This window comes from Chenopodium album, chromosome 6, assembly GCF_948465745.1.
Source record: "Chenopodium album chromosome 6, dcCheAlbu1.1, whole genome shotgun sequence".
NCBI classification, from domain to species: Eukaryota; Viridiplantae; Streptophyta; class Magnoliopsida; order Caryophyllales; family Amaranthaceae; genus Chenopodium; species Chenopodium album.
The window spans coordinates 77,995,128-78,017,948 of record NC_137839.1 but is presented as its reverse complement, the minus strand read 5'-3'; the positions used below and the strand labels follow the sequence as shown (position 1 = coordinate 78,017,948).

The 22,821-nt window shown below is 34.0% G+C and overlaps 2 protein-coding genes across 3 annotated transcripts; both read left to right on the top strand.

Annotated features, from left to right (window-relative positions):
• The first annotated feature begins 372 nt into the window (after nucleotides 1-372).
• LOC145636469 (ubiquinol oxidase 4, chloroplastic/chromoplastic-like) lies at nucleotides 373-7,569 on the top strand. The gene is made up of 9 exons (XM_081688042.1): nucleotides 373-752; nucleotides 2,672-2,876; nucleotides 3,436-3,529; nucleotides 4,281-4,396; nucleotides 5,541-5,649; nucleotides 5,832-5,900; nucleotides 6,125-6,196; nucleotides 6,277-6,324; nucleotides 7,263-7,569. The coding sequence occupies exons 1-9, from the start codon at nucleotides 595-597 to the stop codon at nucleotides 7,469-7,471; spliced, it is 1,080 nt and encodes a 359-aa protein (XP_081544168.1). The 5' UTR covers nucleotides 373-594; the 3' UTR covers nucleotides 7,472-7,569.
• A 6,046-nt stretch (nucleotides 7,570-13,615) lies between these two features.
• On the top strand, nucleotides 13,616-22,647 carry LOC145636467 (E3 ubiquitin-protein ligase COP1-like). Of its 2 annotated transcripts, none has more exons than XM_081688038.1 (13): nucleotides 13,616-14,102; nucleotides 15,187-15,264; nucleotides 15,767-15,922; nucleotides 17,100-17,438; nucleotides 17,889-18,043; nucleotides 18,152-18,217; nucleotides 19,047-19,125; nucleotides 19,383-19,538; nucleotides 19,654-19,752; nucleotides 20,658-20,762; nucleotides 21,206-21,385; nucleotides 21,606-21,716; nucleotides 21,903-22,647. In XM_081688038.1, exons 1-13 carry the CDS (start codon nucleotides 13,812-13,814, stop codon nucleotides 22,071-22,073), a joined length of 1,986 nt encoding a protein of 661 aa, XP_081544164.1. In that variant the 5' UTR covers nucleotides 13,616-13,811; the 3' UTR covers nucleotides 22,074-22,647. The 2 variants fall into 2 exon arrangements, with proteins under 2 accessions (XP_081544164.1, XP_081544165.1); XM_081688039.1 differs by having other exon boundaries at nucleotides 13,962-14,102; nucleotides 15,763-15,922; nucleotides 21,903-22,646.
• Nucleotides 22,648-22,821: the final 174 nt, after the last annotated feature.

The following is a 22,821-nucleotide window of genomic DNA, read 5'->3' as shown; positions in this document are numbered from 1 at the left end:
AGATTTAACTTAGGGCTTGTTTGGCATTATTTTTTTGTTTTCAGTTTCCTTTTTTTAAAAAACTAAAAACCAAAAACAGGAAACAAGAAAAAAGTGTTTTCACTTATGTGTTGTCAGTTTTCAAAATTCTCATGATTTTAATAAGTCTAAATATGTTTTGATTCATTATGTGACATATATAATATACTTTTAAAAAACAGAAAAACACAGCAACGCCAAACGAACCCTTAGTAAACGAGTAAAACTCAAGAAATTGGATAACGATTGGATTTCCACTTCCAAAATGAGCCCATACTTCGCGTAGGCCTAATTTTCATGACGAAACCATAGGCCCAACCACTAAAAAAAAATAAAAAAACAAAAAAAATTCTAACAATCTCAAATTCAAACACGTAGCTCACTAATTTTCTTGCAAAATCAAAACCGGAAAATTCAACAACGCCGCCAAAACCACCGTAAAACGACGTCAAATTCAGTAATCATCAATCAAAACACCGTCGTTTACCGCCTTTCTTCTATTTAATCCGTAATTAAAACGCAGAAACATTCCATTTTTATTTTATTCCTCAAATAATCTCATCGAGGAGAGAGAAAATGGCGGCATTTCTCTCTCTTCCTTCAACTTCTGCAACAACCTTTGTAAAATCATCTAGAATTTCTGGAAATTCCGCCATTTTTAGCTCCTTAATTCCTTTACGCAGATTTAATTCTCTCAATTCCACTCGTCTTTCTTCTCGTCGATTAATTTCTAGGTAATTCTCAATTTTGCGCTCAATTTCTGTAATATTGAGTGGATTTTGCATGTTAAATTGATTTTTGTATTTTTTTTTTATTGTTGATAAACTTAAATTTTGTGCTGTAAGATTTTGTCATTGTTTATCGTTATTTTTATTTATTTTTTTGTTTCACAATTTTTCTCTTGTCAATTTTAAAGGATGTTGTTGCAATTTTTAGTTGATTTTAAAGAATAAACTTGAATTTTCTTCGGTAAAAGTGTAATTATGTAAGATTTTGTAATTGTTATTGTCATTTTTATGTTGCAGTTTTTTGTTGTTGATTTTAAAAGATAAAATTAGACTTTCTGGTGTTACAAGTGTGACGATGTAAGAAGTTGAAGTTGAATTTTCTGTTTTTGAATTTGTTGGATGAACTTTGATTTTCTGTTGTTACTAGATTGATGATGAATGTTATCTTAAGCTATTTGTTTTAGGAAAATCTTATCACTGAATGTTTTTGGATTAAGTAAATACTATATGTACTAGTAGTTTGTTAGGTTAATAATAGGTAAAAAATAAATAAATAAATAAATACGAAGTATAACATAATTTTGATGCAGTCATCTTTCATAGTTTGCTTTGTAAGGTTCTGATTTCGATAATTGGCGACTAAGGAGAGTGTTTGCTACATCATTCCATTAGGGAAAGACTAAAGGAAAGTTATTGTATACAGGAAATTTATCGTGAAATGATGCTAGTAAATTGAAAGTTATTGTATACTCTGGAAGTCAAGTTGTAGGCAAGGTAATGATTTAGGAGGTATTTGGGAGAATTGGGACTGTAAAGAGATTAGATTGTATGGAATAGTATTAGTAAAGACTAAAGAAAGTGTACAGCTGAGAATGTTAAAATACATGGAACATAATTTTAGAAGAAGCTTAAATTGACCTCTATGCACAGCTGACAGGTCTCACTTTCCTACTTTTAGCTGGTAAGCATTTGTTCGATGAGCACTTAGAAAATTGGAACTTTAAGGTAGGTTTTTCTGGAATTTTTGTACTTGTAATTCCCTACTATGCATCAATGCCTAACAACTAGGATCTGTAGTTGCTTATACAACCAACATTTGCAGACTTTTGAGCCAATACTTCTTATCAACTATAGAAGATTTGTCTAACCATTGTTGGTGTCCAGAAATTTGGTAATGGGTATAAGTATTAAACAAGGTGCCTTAAGTGGGATCATGAACTCATCATGGAATTTGATTGAAAGCCATCATCTTCAAGCTAAAGTTTCACATGATCTATTGGGATATTGGTATTCAATTGAATACCTCGCACCTATGTGAAATGAAATTATCATAGGATTCTGAAGTTTTCTTGTTAGTATAACAAAATTTTACATAATTGGTCAATTGGACATTACTTTGGATGAAAGATTTAATTAGATTCAGTATTTAGCTGAACTTTAATCCTTCAGTTAGGAAGTACCTGGTACAAGGTTTAATGGGTTTAAAGCATTAGTCCTTGGGGCTATAGTTATTGCTTAATTGTAAATCAGTTTCTTTTTTTCCAATTGAAGATTGAACCAAGTATTATATTTCACATCATAAGTTTTCCAACATGCCGTTATTTATGCCTGGTTGTTTTTATTTAAGTTTGAGATATTTTACATAAGTTGTCTGTGGTTCTATTCTCAATTGTTTGGAGCTCCTACTTATAACTTATCTTAGTCTCGTGGCAAGTAAGGTTGGAGATCCTTAACTTTAGGATGCAATCCTCATTCAAATATCTTTTCAGTCATTTGTCTATCTTTTTATCAGTTATAAAAGAAAACCTTGTGCTATTCATTCAAATTTTGGAGGTTATTATTCGGTTACTTAATTACTGTCTTGTAAGATCAGTATCTTTCCACCTATACATTCTCCTCTAATATGCTACTTGTGACATCTGTAGCAATTTTTCCAAATTCCACGTCCAAGCTACAATTTTGCAAGATGATGAGGAGAAAGTAGAAGTAGAGGAGGCTTTTCTACCAAAGACTTTAGCAGATAATGAAGAGATGGGAAACAGTGAGGCAATGCCGTTGAAAGATTCAACACCTAATGGTTTTGAGAGATGGATCATCAAGTTAGAGCAGTCTATTAATATCACCCTCACGGTATTCTTTTTTCCTTGTTAGTTTCTTCATCTAAATACTACTGCCTTTCCAAATAAGAGGTTTCATTGCAATTTTAAACTGTTCTTTTCTGCATGTTTATTTTTATGTTACTGCCATCTTAGATGAGAGTCTTCTACACTAATTTGGAACCTTGCTGGATCTTATTTAGGTCATTGGACCTTTGCATCCTTATCATATAGATTTCTGTTGCATACAAAAAGTATATCTTCTTAATTTGGCCCCCCTCCCCCCCCCCCCCCCCCCTCTCTCTCTCTCTCTATATATATATACACACACACACACACACACACACACACTGAATGACATCTGATATTTGCATGCCAATAACGCAGAACATTGCCAGTATTACCCAGAGTCCCTTACCACTCTCTTTTGGTTTTTTATTATCTTTGTTTTATGATTACTATTCCACCCATTGTTGCACTTGGGCTTCTTTAGCTCTATAATGAATCCCTATTAGACATTGTTTTGGATTTTGTTGAGGATAGTTCAACCTTTTTTCCTTTTAATTGTAACTTGAATTGTATAATTGTTGCAGGATTCAGTGATAAAGATACTAGATGCTTTATATCGTGACAGAGATTATGCAAGGTTCTTTGTCCTGGAAACTGTTGCAAGAGTTCCGTATTTCGGTGAGGCCTCTCGTTTCTTTGTGTAATTTATTATTTCTACATGCCTTATAACACGGAAATCAATTATTTAGATTGTGCATCCTGCAAGCATACTGTTTTCTTAGTATAGCATGATGAACAAATCTGAAAGGCAACTTGGCCATTTCTTGCATATTTTGAAGATAATTCCCTAAATATATTGCAAATCAATGATACAAAACTTGAGAAGTTTTTATCTCATGTGAAACACTCCGAGCATGCTTAGTATACCTAATAACCATATATGCATAGACTAGTAAAAATAGGGGAACGTAGCACTCAAAGAAAGAGGCAGAGTAACATAGCACTCAAAGGAAGAACTAAATTAGACTTGATTGTCCCGTTGAAGGAAATACTGCCTTCACACCCTCTTATTGAATTTGTTTCACTTATTTTCAGAAATCGATTTGTACCAATATAATTATATATATATATATATATATATATATATATATATATATATATATATATATATATATATAAATAAAGCTATGTTGCCTTGAAGCTTTTATTTTATAAATTGGTAAATGTGATGCTCTGTTCTTCTCCTGATATTGGGATGGATTTTTTTTGTTTAAAATTGTTTACATACACTTTTTGGTTAAATAAGCTTTAATAAATCTCCATTCATATATATTTTTTTAAAAAAGTCCTCTTTCCTATTGTCAATCATATACTTCGTACTTATTTACAATTCATTATACGTTTTGAAAAATGACTGTTCTCTTGACAGCATTTATATCTGTGCTACATCTGTATGAAAGCTTTGGTTGGTGGAGAAGAGCTGATTACTTGAAAGTCCATTTTGCTGAGAGCTGGAATGAAATGCACCATCTTCTGATCATGGAGGTAGGTTCTTCTGGGATTTTGCTTGGTTACACATACATTGAGTGGCTGTGATATCTGTACATCTGCTAGCTTGCCTATCTTCACTTGTATGCACTAGCCTGTGGGTACATGACCTATCTTCACTTGTATGAACTAGGAGATATTGTGGCCGTTTAATGGCCTGTGTTGAATGTAGTAGGAGAAATTGTGGCAGTTTCACATTCAGGCTTTTGCATAGTTTAAACATGTAGGAGAGATTGTGGCAGTTTCACTTTCACAGTCAGGCTTTTGTTTGACCTTCTTACCAGAAATAGTCTTCTTCTGTTTTGTTCTTATATGTGTTTGTGTGCTAGAGTTGTCTTGAATGTTGCAACGAACTAGTGTGGTGTGATTAAATAAAATGGACGGAAGGTTGTTTTGGATAGAAAAGCTTAAAGCTTGCGTAAACTCGTTAATGGCTTTAGGCCATCACTCTCCAAGAACAGTCTAAAATAATAACATTCTGCCTGTCTATTTCTTTCTCTTACCTCTCTATTTATACTAAAGACTATTAACCCTAATAAACTAATAAAACTAGAATACCTATACTACCCCTCCAAGTAAGTCTATTACAAATGTCTATATGCTTCTTACTGTAGTATGAATAGTATCCCGACTGGTTGGTGTTACTATATAAAGGTGCTACTGTCTTCCATAAATGGCCTGGAATTGTGTCTGCTCAGTTGCAATCATTAAGGTAGTTGGTGAGGTCATGTGGAAGCTCAATCAAAGCCTTTTTTTTTTTTTTTTTTGACGAGACTCAATCAAAGCTTTTGATTCACACCATATTTGTGTATTATAACTGATGCATGAATCCCAGTTCTGTATGTATAATTTGGATTTTATTTATTTATTATTTTTTATCCTTGTACTTAACCTCCAAATATGCAAAGATTGCTTATACTCCATCATAGCTTGGAGTAAAATTCTTGGATTGAATGTAGGGGAAATGGCTTGAAAAGTGAGGATGACATGCTTGTGTCATCTCTAGTGTCCATGCCTTCAGAGAGATTGATTGATGTCTTGAAAGCTTTATTGGCTCTGTCCAAAATTCTTTTTTGTTGTTGTTGAAAGTAAATTATATCTGAAATATTCTTTTTTACGGAATTCTTTTCTGTTAATGCAGGAATTGGGGGGAAATGCTTGGTGGTTTGACCGTTTTCTTGCTCAGCATATCGCTGTCTTTTATTACTTTATGACGGTTGGCATGTATATTATCAGCCCGAGAATGGCTTGTAAGTATTTAGGTCCTTCTGCGGTGGTGCATTAATTTTTACTTTTATCTATCTCTGTCTAACTTCTTGTTGCTTCTTAATAATAAAGGTTGTGGTGATAAGCATTGGGCTTTTATATCTTACTTTATTTGAAAGTTGATTTTTATTACAACTTATGTATCCACTGTGGGTACTTTATGCAGATCATTTCTCTGAATGTGTCGAGAATCATGCATTTGAAACTTATGACAAGTTTATCAAGGTCCAAGGAGGTGAGTTAGTCAACTGTGCATTTAAGTTTGGCTGGTGCAAAATATTGTTTTCCACTCTTTTCCCTACATCTGCACCTTATTCTCTAGTTGTGTTCATTTGGCAGTTTCTTAAGTTGTAGTGATTGTATAATGAATGACCTTGTTTATGCATTTTCCCCTTATGCTGATTCACAATTGATTGTTTCTGTAGTAAATGTTGATATTATTCTCTTGTTCTCGTGTAGATGAATTGAAGAAGTTGCCTGCGCCGGATGTGGCTGTGAAGTACTATACCGGAGGTGACTTGTACTTGTTTGGTAAGTCAGTTGATTCCTTATCAGGTTCCCTTGCCCAAAGTATATAGTATTCTGATCACTGTAGCTATTTATATTCACAGACGAATTTCAAACTTCCAGAGTTCCCTGTTCTCGAAGACCAAAAATTGGTAATTTCGGATTTGCCTTTTTTCTTGCATCATACTTGACTTAAAGTTTTAACAATCATTCTATTAAAACCTTAGAAAACTGGTTGGTTATCTTAATGGCATTAACTGTGTACCATGTATCTGTGACCATTTTGTATTTTTAGACACTATCAATTTTAAAAGTATCCTCCACTCCTTCAGTTGAGCTTTTTTCACGTTACACTCTTGGATATGTTTCGAGTTTGAAACCTGTATCCAAGTCTGAGTATTATAGGTCATAACTTCTATATAGACGGGTGGATAGTATAAATATTGCTGCAAGTTTATGAATGAAATGGGATTAGCTTATTTTCTAAAATTGAAGAAAATGTCAACCTTTTGCTGTATCAATTCACTCTTGGTGAAAATTAGTAAATAAGCTAGACAAAGTTAATTGCTAGAGAATCCTTTGGAAGTCATTCCTTGTTTGAAGTTGCTTATTGCTATTGTCTTGCTATAAAACAAAATGATAAATGTAGTCCCAAGGGCTATAGATAGGAAGCCTTAGTCCCATAATGACCAAACAATGCATAATATTTCATAAATTTCCAACTTCCATTTCAGGAATTATTTATGATTTTGTAATGCTTATGATTAATCCAGAGTTTTGTAATCCTAAGGGCTGTATTTGGCTAAACCATTTTATTGGGGTTGGGGAGGCAGCGAGGATGTTCAAGGAAAAAATGACATTGAGCATTTCCCAACATGACTATGTTGCTGCAGTATTGCCTGTTGTTGTCTCTTCCAATTCCTAAAATGCAAATTAAAATTGTAATTTTATGCATTTCTATGGTATGCAGTTATGTACTTGTGTATGACATGAAATGACTTGCATATTCTTCATTCTAGCCTGCTTTTAAGTTTTTCAACATGCATATTAATAATAGCCTGCTTTATCTTATTATTGGCTGTCATTGCAGAAAACTTGTATGATGTGTTCCTAAATATCAGAGATGACGAAGCTGAACATTGTAAGACAATGAGGGCTTGTCAAACTCATGGGAACCTCCGCTCTCCTCACTCTACAGAAGATATTGATGATTCTGGATGTGTTTTGTCTCAAGATTGTGAAGGCCTAGTAGATTGTATAAAGAAATCAGTTGCAACTTCTCCTGCGAAGAGTAAGTAAAATATTACACAGGATAATATACATGTATAACAGAGCTTATCACAGTGAGAGAAAATTAGCCACTGAAAACATTTAATGCAATAAAAAAGTTTTTTTTAGTTGGCTTTTTTTTTTTTCCTTTTCTGTGGCATAGTGCTGTTTGATTCTTCTGTTCCTACTATCTACCCTAGAATTTGGATGCCTGCATTTCATGGTTAGGGTAAAATCTATAAATGTCACAGGCACGTAAGGATGTAAAAATAATACAGGCTCATTAGTATATTAATCTACTGCAGTCCTTTGTAGACCCATTTTTTTTCCTTCGGTCCTTTGGGGTTGCATCCGAAACTTATCATGGGATCTGAAGGATGTTGCAGTTTGATGGAGGGGTAGCTTTAATTACTTCTCTGTGGTGCTATATGTTACAGACCTTACCGTTACTCATGGATTTTCTGTCTTGTCTTTTTTTTATTTCTATAATTCTATTACTAGCAAAAAAACTGGATTTCGCCCTAAACCGCTTGACCTGATAGTTGCTCTGACTCTAGTGATTTCTCATCCTCCCCCCCCCCCCCCCCCCCCCTTTTTTTTTTTTTCTTCTCATATACACTCTCCTTGTCTCCTTGAGGCAGAAAGTTTCCCTTTGTCAGTAGTTTGTATGGAGTTCCCTTTCCATAAATATATGAATCTATCACTCTTTGCAAGTCCCACTCTTATGCTTTGTTTGGATAGCAAAGAAGGAAGGAAAAGAAGGGGAGGGAAAATGGAGGAAGGGAAAGGAAAAGAAAGGGAGGGGGAGGTGAGCTCCATTTTCCCTCCAAATCTCTCCAATTTTGGAGAGATTATGGTTATTATAGAGAGAGGGAAAATGGATCCCTCCCTCTCCTTCCCCTTCCTTCCCCCAATCTTTTACCCAAATAAGAGATTTTGTCCCCCTCCATTTCTCTTCTCTTCTTTTCCTTCCATTTCTTCTTATCCAAACAAAGTGTTAAGGTATCTGTTATTTTCTTGAAATCTCACTCTACAGTATTGAATCTGCTATGCGAATCCTTAACGTGTTAGCTTCTCTATTGAAAATTGCGTCCACTAGAGCATATGCAGTATATATATATTTTTCTTAGGGCATGGTAAGGCCACGCCCTTAGCATCTTCTACTAGAGCACACAATAGATTAATACTTCGTGTTTTGACTTTGATTGTTTGAAATCTTGTGATGGCTAGATATTGATACTGGAGTATTATTTTAATAGACATGAACACATTTATGATTGCTAATATTATTTGCAGTAGTACTGTTATGATTTATGACGTATTTTGTACTGCATAATCATCTAAGAGTTACAACAGCTAAAGCAACAAAAAATTTCGTTACCAAAACGAAAAGTGGAAACTGGAGGGAAGGTACGTTGCATCTGCCTTGTAGGTATTACATGTGTCTGGTCACAACACCTTTGGGCAAGTGTGTAGATATTAGCCTATCATATCTTGCTTAGGTGGTTGGGTGATTTGCAATTAAGCTTGTTAGTTATGATTACTTTTTATGTGTTATGTGATTAGACCATGCATGCTAGTGCACTTATGGTATACACACACTTGTACATCAGTCGTGTTATATTCAGTGTCCCAGTTTCTTTTGGGTTTGTCCTGTAGTGGAAGGATCAACTCCAATAATTATCAAGTTTCTCTGGTTAATTTATTTGTCATACTAGTAAATGTAATTGATTCAGGTCCATCTTAGACATTACTGGACTGGCATAACATAGCTCATCGTTTACTGCATATTTTCGACTTAGCTAGAATGTTGTGAGATTTAGCCTCATAACACATAATGCCAAGCAATGTGGGTTGTTATTTGTCTCCATCCCCTCTGTGGAGCTCTTTTTGATCTCCTGGAGGAACCGTTTTGTCCAGGTTGTGGCCGATGTTAATGCAATGCATGTCGATAAGGGATCATTTGGAATGTTGAAGGGTTTCCACAGGACCACATGAGTGGATATTTTCAGCTACTTATGTAAAGTTTCTTGTGGGCTCAAATTAATAGAGAAGGACAAAGTATAGAGAGAAAGTGAACAAAAAATCGTGGATGAAGACGACGACAACAGTTGTTATGAAAGTATGGACATTATGAATGGTGCTTGCGCCTGTTGGATACCCAGGCCAGTGGATGCCTAGAGGAGGCACGATGTGATGGTTGATGTGTGTACTTTCAGCTGAACTGTTCGGTTCTGTTTTTCGATTGTTTGGGGGGTTCGGGGAGGATGTGTTTCCTGTTAAGTTCAATTATAATTGAGAAGTCGATCGCTACATCCATAATAGCTGAGATTATCAAGATTAGTTTGTGATAAGTTTCTAGTGGAGTGTACAATACATTGATTCAGGATTTGTTCTCTTCTCTTTTGTATCTATTCACCAACTAGTGGGGCACAAAACTAGTGGAGTGAGAGTGACTAAACCTTTTTAAGGATTTTTTAGATGGTAAACTGCGGGCCTCATTAGTTAACACTGTCTGGGCAAACAACCCTTTTGGGGTATCTTGCTCTTTCTGTCTACCCCTTATCCCTTCTCATGACTTGATCTCGGTCCGACTTCGTAACAACTAACACCATAGGATAGCTACCAACTGAGTTACCCTAACTATAAACTGCTGTATGTGGGTCACAAGAGGTGTCAATGTTTGATTGGTGACGAAGTTATGATAATGGGACTAGTGTTTTCAGAGTATAAGGTAAATTTGAGACTGCTAAATTTATGTGCACCATAAAGTTTTATAAACACGGATTAGTTGAAGTGTTACCTTCATGCTTGTGTACTAGATAGATCTGTTTAATATGGTTTGGCTTGATTATATAGTCTAGAGACAGATATTTACGTGTTGATGAAGTGTGGCTTATAACAGAGAACCTTGCTGAGGCATTATTTAGAACTCGAATCGGCCTATGATTAATTCCTCTGCAATCTTTTTTATTGTTATATTTGATAAAACTCACAGTAGCGAATTGTAGGAATGCAGAGACCTAAGATCCAAGCTCCATAAATCCATAATGAAACTTCAAGTTACATACTGTTATACTCCTTGGCTAAATACGTTTGGGCTAATGGGCAACATCTTGTGTGCTCATCTGTGTGTGTCAAGTGTCATGCATGCTGCATGATATAGATGGCGTCAATGGAAATGCTTACATGCCACACGTATTGTGCATATCTTGACGTAACTAAGCGAATTGATTTTGACACTCTTATTGTGATAACACTTTTTTTTATTATTATTTTTATTTTAAAATGATATACCCACAAATGGAGATTGGAGGGTACCATAGCTAAAGATTTGGAATGCCAAACTCATATTCCGGTCATTGTGGAGTTTCCTAACAAATTACATTAACTTTGCATAACATAGTGTGATGATGAACAATGAAAAAATCGTAAGAGTTGAAGTTTGGTCAGAGTCTTTCTCCCTACCGTTTAATAAAAAAAGAAGTGACGATCAACGGGTGGGAAACCACACCTCACTAATTTTGCCACCTTAATCATTGACATCTTCGTGAAGGATATGTGTCTTACTAACCTTGCATGTCAAGTCAGTAAGTCACCATTTATGTTCAATCAACCGTTACTCTTTCAATTGTCTACCATGGATGTATCAAAGGTGGTTGGAGCTCGATGATGGGAAGATATTCACTCTATTATTGTCAAGTCTATTCAACCATTAATGTACTAATTAATGAGTGATTGTGAGATTGTAAGCTACTTTTGTGGTTGGATATTAAACTATCATTAATCTTATACTCTATGATTAGTAGGCAAAAATATTGCTTATCCTACCCCGCTCTTAAAAAACATCCCATATATGACTTTAAAACTATTTGTAATTTTGTCCTTTTATTTAAAAGTAAATGTCATATAAAAATAAGAATTACACGTAGTTTTACTAGCATTTAATTAGAGTTGGCCTATTTCATTATTTGATTTAACTAATTTATTTTAAAGATAATTTCAAAGTTTTTTTTAATTCAATGATTAAATTTATAAGTTTATATACATATTCTAAATTAGTTTATCAACAATTACTTTTCAAAGAAGAAGATTTCAATTCACTTCAGCTCCTAATTTCCTTCGCTCATAAAATATCCAGTTCAGTTCTGTTCAGCTCCAATCAATTCTGTTCAGCTTAGCTCCAACCAGTTCAATTCAGTTCAACTCCAATCAGATCAGTAAATGTGAACATACCCTTAATGAAAGCTAAGGTTGTTGATTTAATTATTTACAAGTTTGCCGCATGATTATCAAAATTTGTTCCATTTTTAATGATCATCACATTATTTTTCTGTTTTTTCAAGTGATCTAATAAATTGTTCAAACTTCTTAAAATAATCAAACTTTTTCAAGACGGATGAGATAGGAAGATACAAAGCATCATTCTACATTTCTACCATACCATATAAAGCTAAAATACGGCAAAGGAAATGAAGTACAAAATCACACATAAAAACCACAAGGGAAAAAAAAAAAGAAGAAGAAAAAAAATCCTATCTTCTTTCCTCAAAATTTATTTTATTTTTTCCACTAGTTTTTGGCCCCGTGCAATGCACGGATTTATAAAGTAAGATTTTTTTAATAATTATAGTCGACTGACATTAAATAGAGTTAATTGAAATAAAATGACTTATGTAATAATTTTATTTTATTTTTTCAAATTTGAATTTATTAATGTCTATCTTTTAAATTCTCAAATTAATATGTGTTGCATAAATAAAATTTTTTAAAAGAATTTCAATTTTTAATAGAATTTTTTAAGGAAAATAAAATAGCATTTTGGAGGGAAAATTTTTCACAAAATTATGCCAAGTGTCCCATTTGGTGATTACTTTAGTATATAGTAAAGTATAGATTTTTTCCACTAGTTTTTGGCCCCGTGCAATGCACGGATTTATAAAGTAAGATTTTTTTAATAATTATAGTCGACTGACATTAAATAGAGTTAATTGAAATAAAATGAAATATGTAATAATTTTATTTTATTTTTTCAAATTTGAATTTATTAATGTCTATCTTTTAAATTCTCAAATTAATATGTGTTGCATAAATAAAATTTTTTAAAAGAATTTCAATTTTTAATAGAATTTTTTAAGGAAAATAAAATAGCATTTTGGAGGGAAAATTTTTCACAAAATTATGCCAAGTGTCCCATTTGGTGATTACTTTAGTATATAGAGATAGATAGATTTATTAATGTCTATCTTTTAAATTCTCAAATTAATATGTGTTGCATAAATAAAATTTTTTAAAAGAATTTCAATTTTTAATAGAATTTTTTAAGGAAAATAAAATAGCATTTTGGAGGGAAAATTTTTCACAAAATTATGCCAAGTGTCCCATTTGGTGATTACTTTAGTATATAGTAAAGTATAGATTTTTTCCACTAGTTTTTGGCCCCGTGCAATGCACGGATTTATAAAGTAAGATTTTTTTAATAATTATAGTCGACTGACATTAAATAGAGTTAATTGAAATAAAATGACTTATGTAATAATTTTATTTTATTTTTTCAAATTTGAATTTATTAATGTCTATCTTTTAAATTCTCAAATTAATATGTGTTGCATAAATAAAATTTTTTAAAAGAATTTCAATTTTTAATAGAATTTTTTAAGGAAAATAAAATAGCATTTTGGAGGGAAAATTTTTCACAAAATTATGCCAAGTGTCCCATTTGGTGATTACTTTAGTATATAGTATAGATAGATTATTCCAGTGATCCAATAAATTGTTCATACTTGAGAAAAATACTTTGTATCTTCCTATCTCATCTACCTGATTTTCACTTATTAGAACTTATTAAAACTTATTTTAGTTGTAATTTATAACCATTATTAGTACTTATTTTTCCTGAATTGAACTTATTACACCTGCAATTGAAAAAAAAAAAAAAAAAAGAAAAGTAGTGAACAGAACACATCCTTATAATGAAAAACTCTAGACCACCGTATTTTACTGTTTAAAAAATAATACTCCGTAATAAAAATTGAGAAAATTCAATAGCATAAAAGGCTAAGATACCCCAAAAAAATGAAATACAAAAACACATAAAAAGCACCTGAAAATACAAAACTCGTATCTTCCTAAAAAAAAATATCTTGATACGATTGAATACAATGCTTGTTCTTCAAAGGACAAACTCACCCGCCATATTAACGTGGTCAGTTTCCACCCTCATATTCATTCTTCCCTCTTTCTCTCTCTCTTAAATTTCCTTCTCCTTTCTTCTCTGACACGTCAATCTTCTCTCTCTCTCTCTTCTCTGAAACTTCCCCTACTTTCTCTCTCCTCCCTCAAACCTCGAACAAATCGGAAAACCTCAACAATGGCGGAAACCTCCATTGGAGAAGGAGCTTTAGTTCCTTATGTCAAATCCGATTCTCCGCCGCATGATACCGCCGTTTACGGCGACGGAGATGGCGATTCCGTCGCCGGCGATAAGGATTTTCTCTGCCCTATTTGCATGCAGATTATCAAAGACGCTTTTCTCACTGCTTGCGGTCATAGTTACTGTTATATGTGTATCTTCACTCATCTTCATAACAAGTCTGATTGCCCTTGTTGTGGTCGTTTTCTCACTCCTAAGCTTATTTTCCCTAATTTTGCCCTTGATAAGGTTCGTCGCTTTTATTTGATCTTCTCTCTGTTTTTGTTGATTTTGTTTCAGGTTTCTTGTGTTGAATTTGATTGTCTAATTTTGAATTTTCGTTGTTTTTTAGTGCAATGTATCTTGATTTTTGAGATTGATTATATGCATTTTGCTGTTTAAATGTGTTACGTTAAGGTAAATTCAAATTATTTTGATATTTGAATGTGATTTTTGTAGGTTTTTTTGGTGTTGAATTGCGATCATTTTGTAATATTAGGTTAAGGTTGACAGAAATGTTTCATGAATTTGTCTATGTTGAGTTTAAGCATAAACATGGACATAGCAGCTTAGTTCTTGGCCGTTGAAGTGATTTTTTCCGTAATTTTCGGTGTGAATTTGATAGACTTGTGTAGAATATTTCATAATTGAGTGAAATAAGTGTTCTCGAGTTTGTTAATTTGATAGAAATTGAGATTTTGGGAGATAAGTTTGTGGTTATGAGATAGTTCAGGTTATAGGATTATAAGTTTTGGGATCTTTCTCTGTTTTACTTTCTTTTTCTTGTCCTTTGAGGGGGCAAGGGTGATCAAAAGTTTATAACTTGTGGTGCATATCTTGTTTATGTGAATCAATGGTTGTGGGTCTCACTTTTGCAGAATCTCAGTTTGAAGTTCAAGTTATCTGGCTATATGATGAGGATACCATTAGCGTCGAGTTTTATCCTTGTCTTCCATGAATCTAATCTAAGTAGTGAAAAGCCTCAATCGCCGTGATATGGGAAGAATACCAGAAATTCTCTATCTTTTTAGGTATCGGGTGTGTCACGTGTGGGGACATTGTGGGTAGTGATTGGTGTATGGTGTTTTATTGGCATATGTTGCATTTTTGTTTCCTCTCTTGCTTTCTCTCTTTCTCCAGTTCGGGATTAATTTTAACACAAACATATATTTTACTTCGAACAAGTATTATATTAGGGAATTTGGACTTTGGGAAGGAATAATGCAAGTAGACTCCTTCCCTTTCCCCCACTCCATGGTAGTTAATCAAATAAGCTGTTTGTAATTTATGTTGAAATTCAATCTATAACCAAACAATGTGTCTCATTCCACAGATATTAAAGAGGATGTCTGATTATCAATTTGCAAAAAATGTCTCTTCGAGTGAACAACTTCGCCGAGCAATGCAGCAGGTTAGTTGACTTCCGTAAACAGTAGCTACAAATTGTTGTCATTTCATCCTCTCTCTAGCCTGCAAAATTTACTTTATCATATTGTGCTAGGATGTTATCATTTACCCTTGTCCAAAAATCTTTTGAATTCAATATGATTCTAGTCATTATATTCCTATAAGGAAAGTATCTAAAAATAATTTGCCAATGTAATCTTACATTTAAGGTTTATGATCCTATGTTGCTTTGGAAGTGAAATTGAAATTTTCACTAGAAACTATTGAAATTTATCAAGCAATGTTGCTTTCATATAATACCAAACATAGGCAATTTTTTTCTTAACTGATTATTCCTGTAATATTTTTCTTCCCACTGGTATCGGTCTGAATTCTTAAAATAAATCAAACTGGCATGAGTGAAGCGAATTGTTAGAATATTTTTCCATGTACTTAATTGTATGCTTTAATCGTGGCTTTAATTCTTTTTAATTTGGAATTCACTCTTTGATATAACCTGTAGACAGGATTGTGACGTGTCTGTGAAGGATCTTGACTGCCTTTTGTCTCTACTTGCGGAAAAGAAAAGAAAGATGGAGCAAGAGGAGGCTGAGACAAACTTGCAAGTTCTCCTTGAGTTTTTGGTCTGCTTAAGAAAAAGAAAATTGGAAGAGCTTAGTCAGGTGTGTTCAACTAAATTCAAATTAACCGTGTAATGTTTGATGCATTTTATTTCTCCTGTAAGAGTTAGTGCTTTGTAGGTAATACGGAGTACATCCTAATATTATTGTTTATACAGTTGAAGTTGAGTAGGAAATGGTTGCATTGGAATAAATGGTAGTGTAAGCCTGTAAGGCCCTTGCTCTGTAGCCTGTATTGCATAAGAAACTAATAAAAGTCATCTGAGTGTGTCTTGCATCTTTCTGTAAACAATGTAAAGCAGTATTGGATGCTCTTGTTTTTCTCCGACCTCTACTGATGGTAAAATGTACTTATTTCTTAGTTGTGATGGAAAAATCTTTGGTTGAATGCTTAGTAAATTAAAGTATCTTAATTTACTGCTTGTGGAATGAAAAAATACACACACACACACACACACACACACCCTTAGTGACAAGGTTGATTAAAACTTCTATCGCTTCTTCATAGGGTATCTATTAATTGTGGTGGTAAGTGGTATAGCCAAGACAAGGTCAAAATTATATCGATATTGCTAGATTTTTTTAGCAAGGTTTTTAAATTTTTTTATTTATTTAATTTAATTAATTAATTAATTTAATATACCAAGTAGGTTTTCTCAAACTTTCTTGTGTTTTTACTTCCATGCTTTTCCTCTCTTTTTATCTCCCCTTGACCCCTTTGATCAAACTTTCTCAAATTTTATTTGTATTTCCTGTTTTTGTGTTTTAACTTTACAGAGTCTATACTGCCCCATTTTTTGTTCACTATGTTTTTTGCTCACTTTCATTTTATCACTTTTCTTTCTTTATAACTTTTTTTTTCTTTGCGGATGGGTTCCTTATGATGATTCTTGTTAGCCGACATAGTAGTGACACCGAATCATTTTGGGGCTAAGGCTTTGTTGCTGCTGCTGCTGTATTAGACCTTTTTTTTTTGGCTCCTCTTAAAGCTAGTTTGATACTTTGATAGTTTGATGTACTTTATCTAATACTATGTTTTGACTTATCATCCTTTGGTTCCTCCTCCTCGTCACATGTGAGATGCATCTATAACTTTTTTTAGGTGTATTTGTACTTCTTTATTGTCCTATGTAGTTGTACTTCTTTACTGTCCTAGAATTTTAAACTTCAACTCTAACGGAGCATAGTATTTTAAATCTATCTCATGGTGTTCGTATAGATACAAAATGATCTCCAGTACATCAAAGAAGACATAGATGCTGTTCAAAAGTACAAAACAGAATTGTGGAATGTAAACAAGAGCCATACAGCTAGATTGAGACTGAGAGGAGATGACTTTGATACAAAAGGTTTTTGTGATAAAGTACAGAGGCCTGTGGCTGGTGGTTCTGGTACACAACAAGAGACATTTACAGGAAATCTTCAATGTAAAGGAGGCAAGTTAGATGCTCCATGCTCTCAAGAACATTTAGAAAATGATGTTTGTGCAGGCTCAGAATTGCAACAGCAGGTTCCAACGGAAAAATTTAAAGCAAGAAAAAGGCAGGTTGAGACACAGGTTGTATTTTCTAAAATTCTGATAATTGCTGTAATTTATATGTAGTAGTGTTTTTTTTAAGAAGTCCAGAAGCACTTCTATTAAACTTTACATAATTTACATTTGTGAGTTGTTATGTTTTTTTTATAAGTGAAGATTAACTGACCAGCATACGCCCATAATTCACATTCAGCTTTCATATGATGTCACGATGTTAGGTCTTGCAACTTCTTGATGGTGGCTTAATAATTAACTATTTAACTATAGTACCTTCTCTTGAATTCAGTTGAAGTCTGCATGTATATGAAAGAAGTACGTCAATAGTTTTTAAGCTGCATATTGAAGTTATGCATGATGACTCTTAGCTATATAGTTAAATAGGTCGAAAAGTTGGCTAAAGTGAAGCTTCATTACAATCGATTCAGTTGAGCATCGAAACTTATTAATTTGTTATCAATTAATTTTCTGCAGTTCACTGAACTGCAAGAGTGTTACCTTCAAAAAAGGAGAAACTGGGCCAAAGAAAAGAAACCAGCAGAAGGAAGAGATACGAATCATACAAATAGAGGCTATCATGCAGGACTTGAGGATTTTCAGTCTGTGCTTACTTCCTGTACTCGATACAGGTATATCCGTGTATATCGTATCTGTTATTTGCAATTATTGCTTTAAACTCCCATAGTTGGATTATTGAGCAGTTCAATTTCTTTTGTCTTTTTGGTGGAATTGTACAGCCAGTTGAGGCCTATTTCAGAGTTGAGACTTGGCAACGTTTTTCACTCTGCCAATATCATTTCCAGGTGGGTCTTTTCTTTAAAATCTTTATTCTTTTGATTGACTATGCTCCATGTCATTGATATACTGTTAACTTTTATATGTAATTTTTGATGATGAGAGGCTGACTTGTACCTGTTTATATGCTAAGTATTGGTTGTAGGTATTTTGCTTGATTATGGTCATTAGCCACTAAGCTAGAAGCTTCTTCTGTTTTAATAAATGCACTGCAGTGTGTCATTCTTTGCTGGCTTTACATTTTAGTTACATCTTCTAAAATACAATGTTTATGAATTTGGCTAGTGATGGACATGCTATGGACGCACTATTATGCTACGTGGAGAGTGTATCTGCTTATGCAAACTTTTATTAAAGAAATGGGACTTGCTACTTTCTCAGTGTCTCGCTATCTATCCTTTTTTAACTTTTCTTGCATCTTACATACTACCTCCGTTTCATATTATTTGCAACGAATAGACAATCTCTACTCACACTATATGTCAAATCGCTGCAAATAATATGAAATGGAGGTAGTATCTGCAAGTCTGTGTGGTAGCTAAAATTGTTCAGTTCATTCTGTATAATCCTTTGTTAGAATAAGTCCTGGTTATCCTGGTTGTAAATGGTTTGTTAGTGTATGATTTTCCCCTGAAATTTGCTTCAATGCAGTGGTAGAGAGGGCTAAATTTGAATGATTTTTTTAGTAGAACTAGCTTTGACCTTTGCATCATGTTGCTCATTCTATCTTTTTGCTTGTTATCTTGTTTTAATCTTAATTGATGATCAAGTTACAACTTGATTTATTCTGATGAATTGCTTCTTCACCACCTTTGATATGTGCATCTCCTTTTGCAGCATAGAATTTGACAGAGATCATGAATTGTTTGCTACTGCTGGTGTCTCCAAGCGGATTAAAGTTTTTGAATTTTCCTCAGTAAGTCATTTCATGCTCAAGAGAAGGATGTACACTACTTCAACATATTTCATATTAGTATTTTATTTCCCTAGCACAACCCCCCCCCCCCCCCCCCCCCAAACTAAATAAATGAAGAAGAAAGAAAAAGAATGATTAAAAGTTTGGAGAGTAAACACTTTAAATGAATGTGAAGGGTTCACGCTCATTTTCACAAGATCTTTTGCTCTAATTGTTACTTGAGTACTTAACCTTGGGAACAAATAATTGATCTCCAGGTGATTGATGAACCTGCAGAAGTGCACTGTGCTGTTGTTGACATTGCTACACGATCTAAACTAAGCTGTTTGAGTTGGAATAAGTATACCAAACATTGTATTGCCAGCAGTGATTATGAGGGGATTGTAAATGTTTGGGATGTTGCTACTAATCAGGTGGTATTAATAGTACTAATAAGCTGTTTTGTTCCATTAAGCTTGTTCTACATTCTTAGGCTACTGGTTTGGTTGTACTTTGACTTATGTCAATAATGCTAACTTCCTTTGTTAGAGTATTGGAGAATACGAGGAGCATGAAAAACGGGCTTGGAGTGTGGACTTTTCGCGTACTGAACCTTCGCTGTTGGTATCTGGTGGGGATGACTGCAAGGTATATGGAGCTTAGCCGTCTTTTGGGCTATACTTATCAAGATACTGCATATGTATCTTACATCCCTTTTCACAAGAAATTGAATGAAAGCTTTTAGGGATAAGTGGTGGGATTTATCTAACCTGAAGGTCATAAATCCCATATCTTATAATGCATATTTTTACATTATATGATTTTGGACCTGTCTTTTCAGTCAGTGACATTTGTGAATTTTTGTCACGGTGAAATCCTTGTTTAACTATTTGGAGGTTGTCATTGACGAACACCATCTTTTCTTATAAGTTACAAGTGACGAGGCTACATGTCATCACCTGGCAGGGCTGTACTGACCCACCCTGCAGCGATATCCTTATTGAGTGGTGCTGAATCTGGTGATGGTGTACCATTTTAAAGCTTGAAGTTCTCTTGTGGCAGATCTCTTCTCAGATTGGCCTCAGTGTAAAAGCTTAGGTTTTACTAGTAGGAAATAACACAACAGAAATAAATGATAGAAAAGAAAATGGGAGATGAAACATTGAGAACTGTTTCTGGAAATAAACTTGATGATCATGGTGAATTCTACTAGTAGGAAATAGCGAACAGAAATTTATGATGGGAAAGAAATTGGGAGATGGAACTTAGACAACTATTTCTTGAAGTGAACTTGATCTAAGTCATTTAAATTATAATATGTGGTGATCCTTTGGGGATTGCCGCCACCCTTCCCCCCCCACCCCACAAAAAAAAAAAAAAAAACCAAAACCCACACACTCACACCAAAGAAAAAGGATGAAGGAATCTGTGATGATATTATTTGCAGGCATGTCTTTGAAAGGAGGCTAATATCATAGTTAGTGAAATATTTTAAAGCACTCCAGATTGACAGCTCATTATGGATCCATTGCATTTTGGGTGCTTTTCAACAGGTTAAAGTTTGGTGCACCAAACAGGAAAAGAGTGCTCTGAATATTGACTTGAATGCAAATATATGCTCTGTGAAATGTAATCCTGGATCTAGCATGCATGTGGCAGTAAGTATTCCTCTTCTTCAAATTCAATTCTGTAATTTTTTGATGTCTTGTGAGATATAGTTATGTGACTGTTTCTTCTAATTTATTTCAAACTTTTGTGGTATTCACCCCACTGTCATGTAACGCAACACTGTAGAATCTTTTTCTATTTTGAAGTATTCCCTCTGTTTGGAATATATATTTACGCACCTAGGAGGCTAGGATGTCCAAAAAAAGGTTGTCACTTTCATAATTTAGTGTTAGTTTATGGTTAAATATTCATCATTAAGCCCATAGTGGTGACCCAAGTATGGAAGAGGTATTTTTTTGTTTAATCAATTCATATCCTTAGTTATGAGGGCTTGGGACAATGTGAATTAATTTTGGACGAAGAGTATTATTCTATGTCTTCTTCAGTGTCTTTGATTACTTCAACTTTTCATGCTGGATGTTATCTTGCGCAGGTGGGTTCTGCAGATCATAATGTTCACTATTATGACTTAAGAAATACAAGCCAGCCGGTTCATGTCTTTTCTGGTCATAGAAAAGCTGTTTCTTATGTTCATTTTTTATCTGCCAACGAACTTGCTTCTGCATCAACTGATAGCACTTTGCGCTTGTGGGATGTCAAGGAAAATAAGTTGGTAATATTTAAAGTATCTATTATGTAGAAACTAGTTACTTGTGGGGCTTATGCTCACAGCTCACCTAAGTTTCAGGAGTGGTGGTATTTTGTTTATTCATAATCTAGTTGAAAGTGGGGCTCATGATTTACATTTATTGGAAATATTATGTTCATTCTTTCAAAAAGATTGCTTATTCAATCACATCTGTTAGCTCATTTATTTTTCCACTACATTGCAGCTTCAGGTGTATAGAGGTCATGCGAATGAAAAGAATTTTGTAGGCCTCACTGCAAATAGCGAATACCTTGCTTGTGGCAGTGAATCAAACGAAGTCTTTGTCTATCATAAGGTATGCAAATGACCCCAAAAAAATAGGACAATGCAAACACTTGTAACTTCCTCTCATTTGATTATAAAAAGTGTTTAAATCAATCAATACAGCCCTTACAGAAAATAGGACATGGAAACTACTTGTACTGCAAATGCTATATCTTTGGTAATTCTATGGTCAATTCAATTTTTCTATCACTTGCAGGCTATTTCTAAGCCTGTTGCTCGGTACAAGTTCAATTCATCAGAACTGTTTGATGCTGATGATGATCGAGGATCACACTTTATCAGTGCAGTTTGCTGGAAGAGTGACAGCCCCATGATTATGGCTGCTAACAGTCAAGGAAATGTCAAACTACTTGCTCTTGCTACCTGAAACAAGTTACAGAGGTAGATATGTCATGGAAAGTTCTTGTAACTTCCTTCTAGCTGATTTCTTTTGTGTATATAGTCAGTTTTAGGAGTTCATTATCGAAAGGAACCGTGTAACTATTTGATTGCTCCTTCCTTGTGGAAGAGAGCAGATATGATCATAGAAAAAGCGTGAAACAATCTATATGGCTATCTAGAGTTCTAGCCTGATGGTTGTTGACCGGTAATGATGAGATATTCTTCAAGCTATATCGTATACAACTTACATTGTTGGCTGCCTGCACTCTGCAGTGTTGTAGTTCTCAACACCCCGCACTTTTGACAGTCGTTTCCATGACTGCTTAGTTCACTTTTCCTATTGGTGGTGCCACTACTTGCTCATAATCAATGAATAGCCACTTCTTATATACTTGCTCATATCTTTTGAAGTGGTTGAAATTTTGTGTGCTACCAATTGGCTGTATTTGGGTTAATGTCAGCAAATAATATATGCGCTGCAACTTCGCTCTGTCGCCTCTTGTTACGAAGTTGATTCATTGGCTAGATCTGGTATAGCATGACAACCTTTAATCAGACTCGCAAACTGAAGAGAACATGAATACAACTTATTTTTGCTGTAATTAACTTAATTTTGTTGAACTTTTGCTTGATTTAGCTCATTTTGACTTTACTTATTTTAGTTGAAAGTAATTTAAATGAATATATTGAAAAGCAAATTTAAAAGATTATTAACCTGATATGTTTATTCAGTT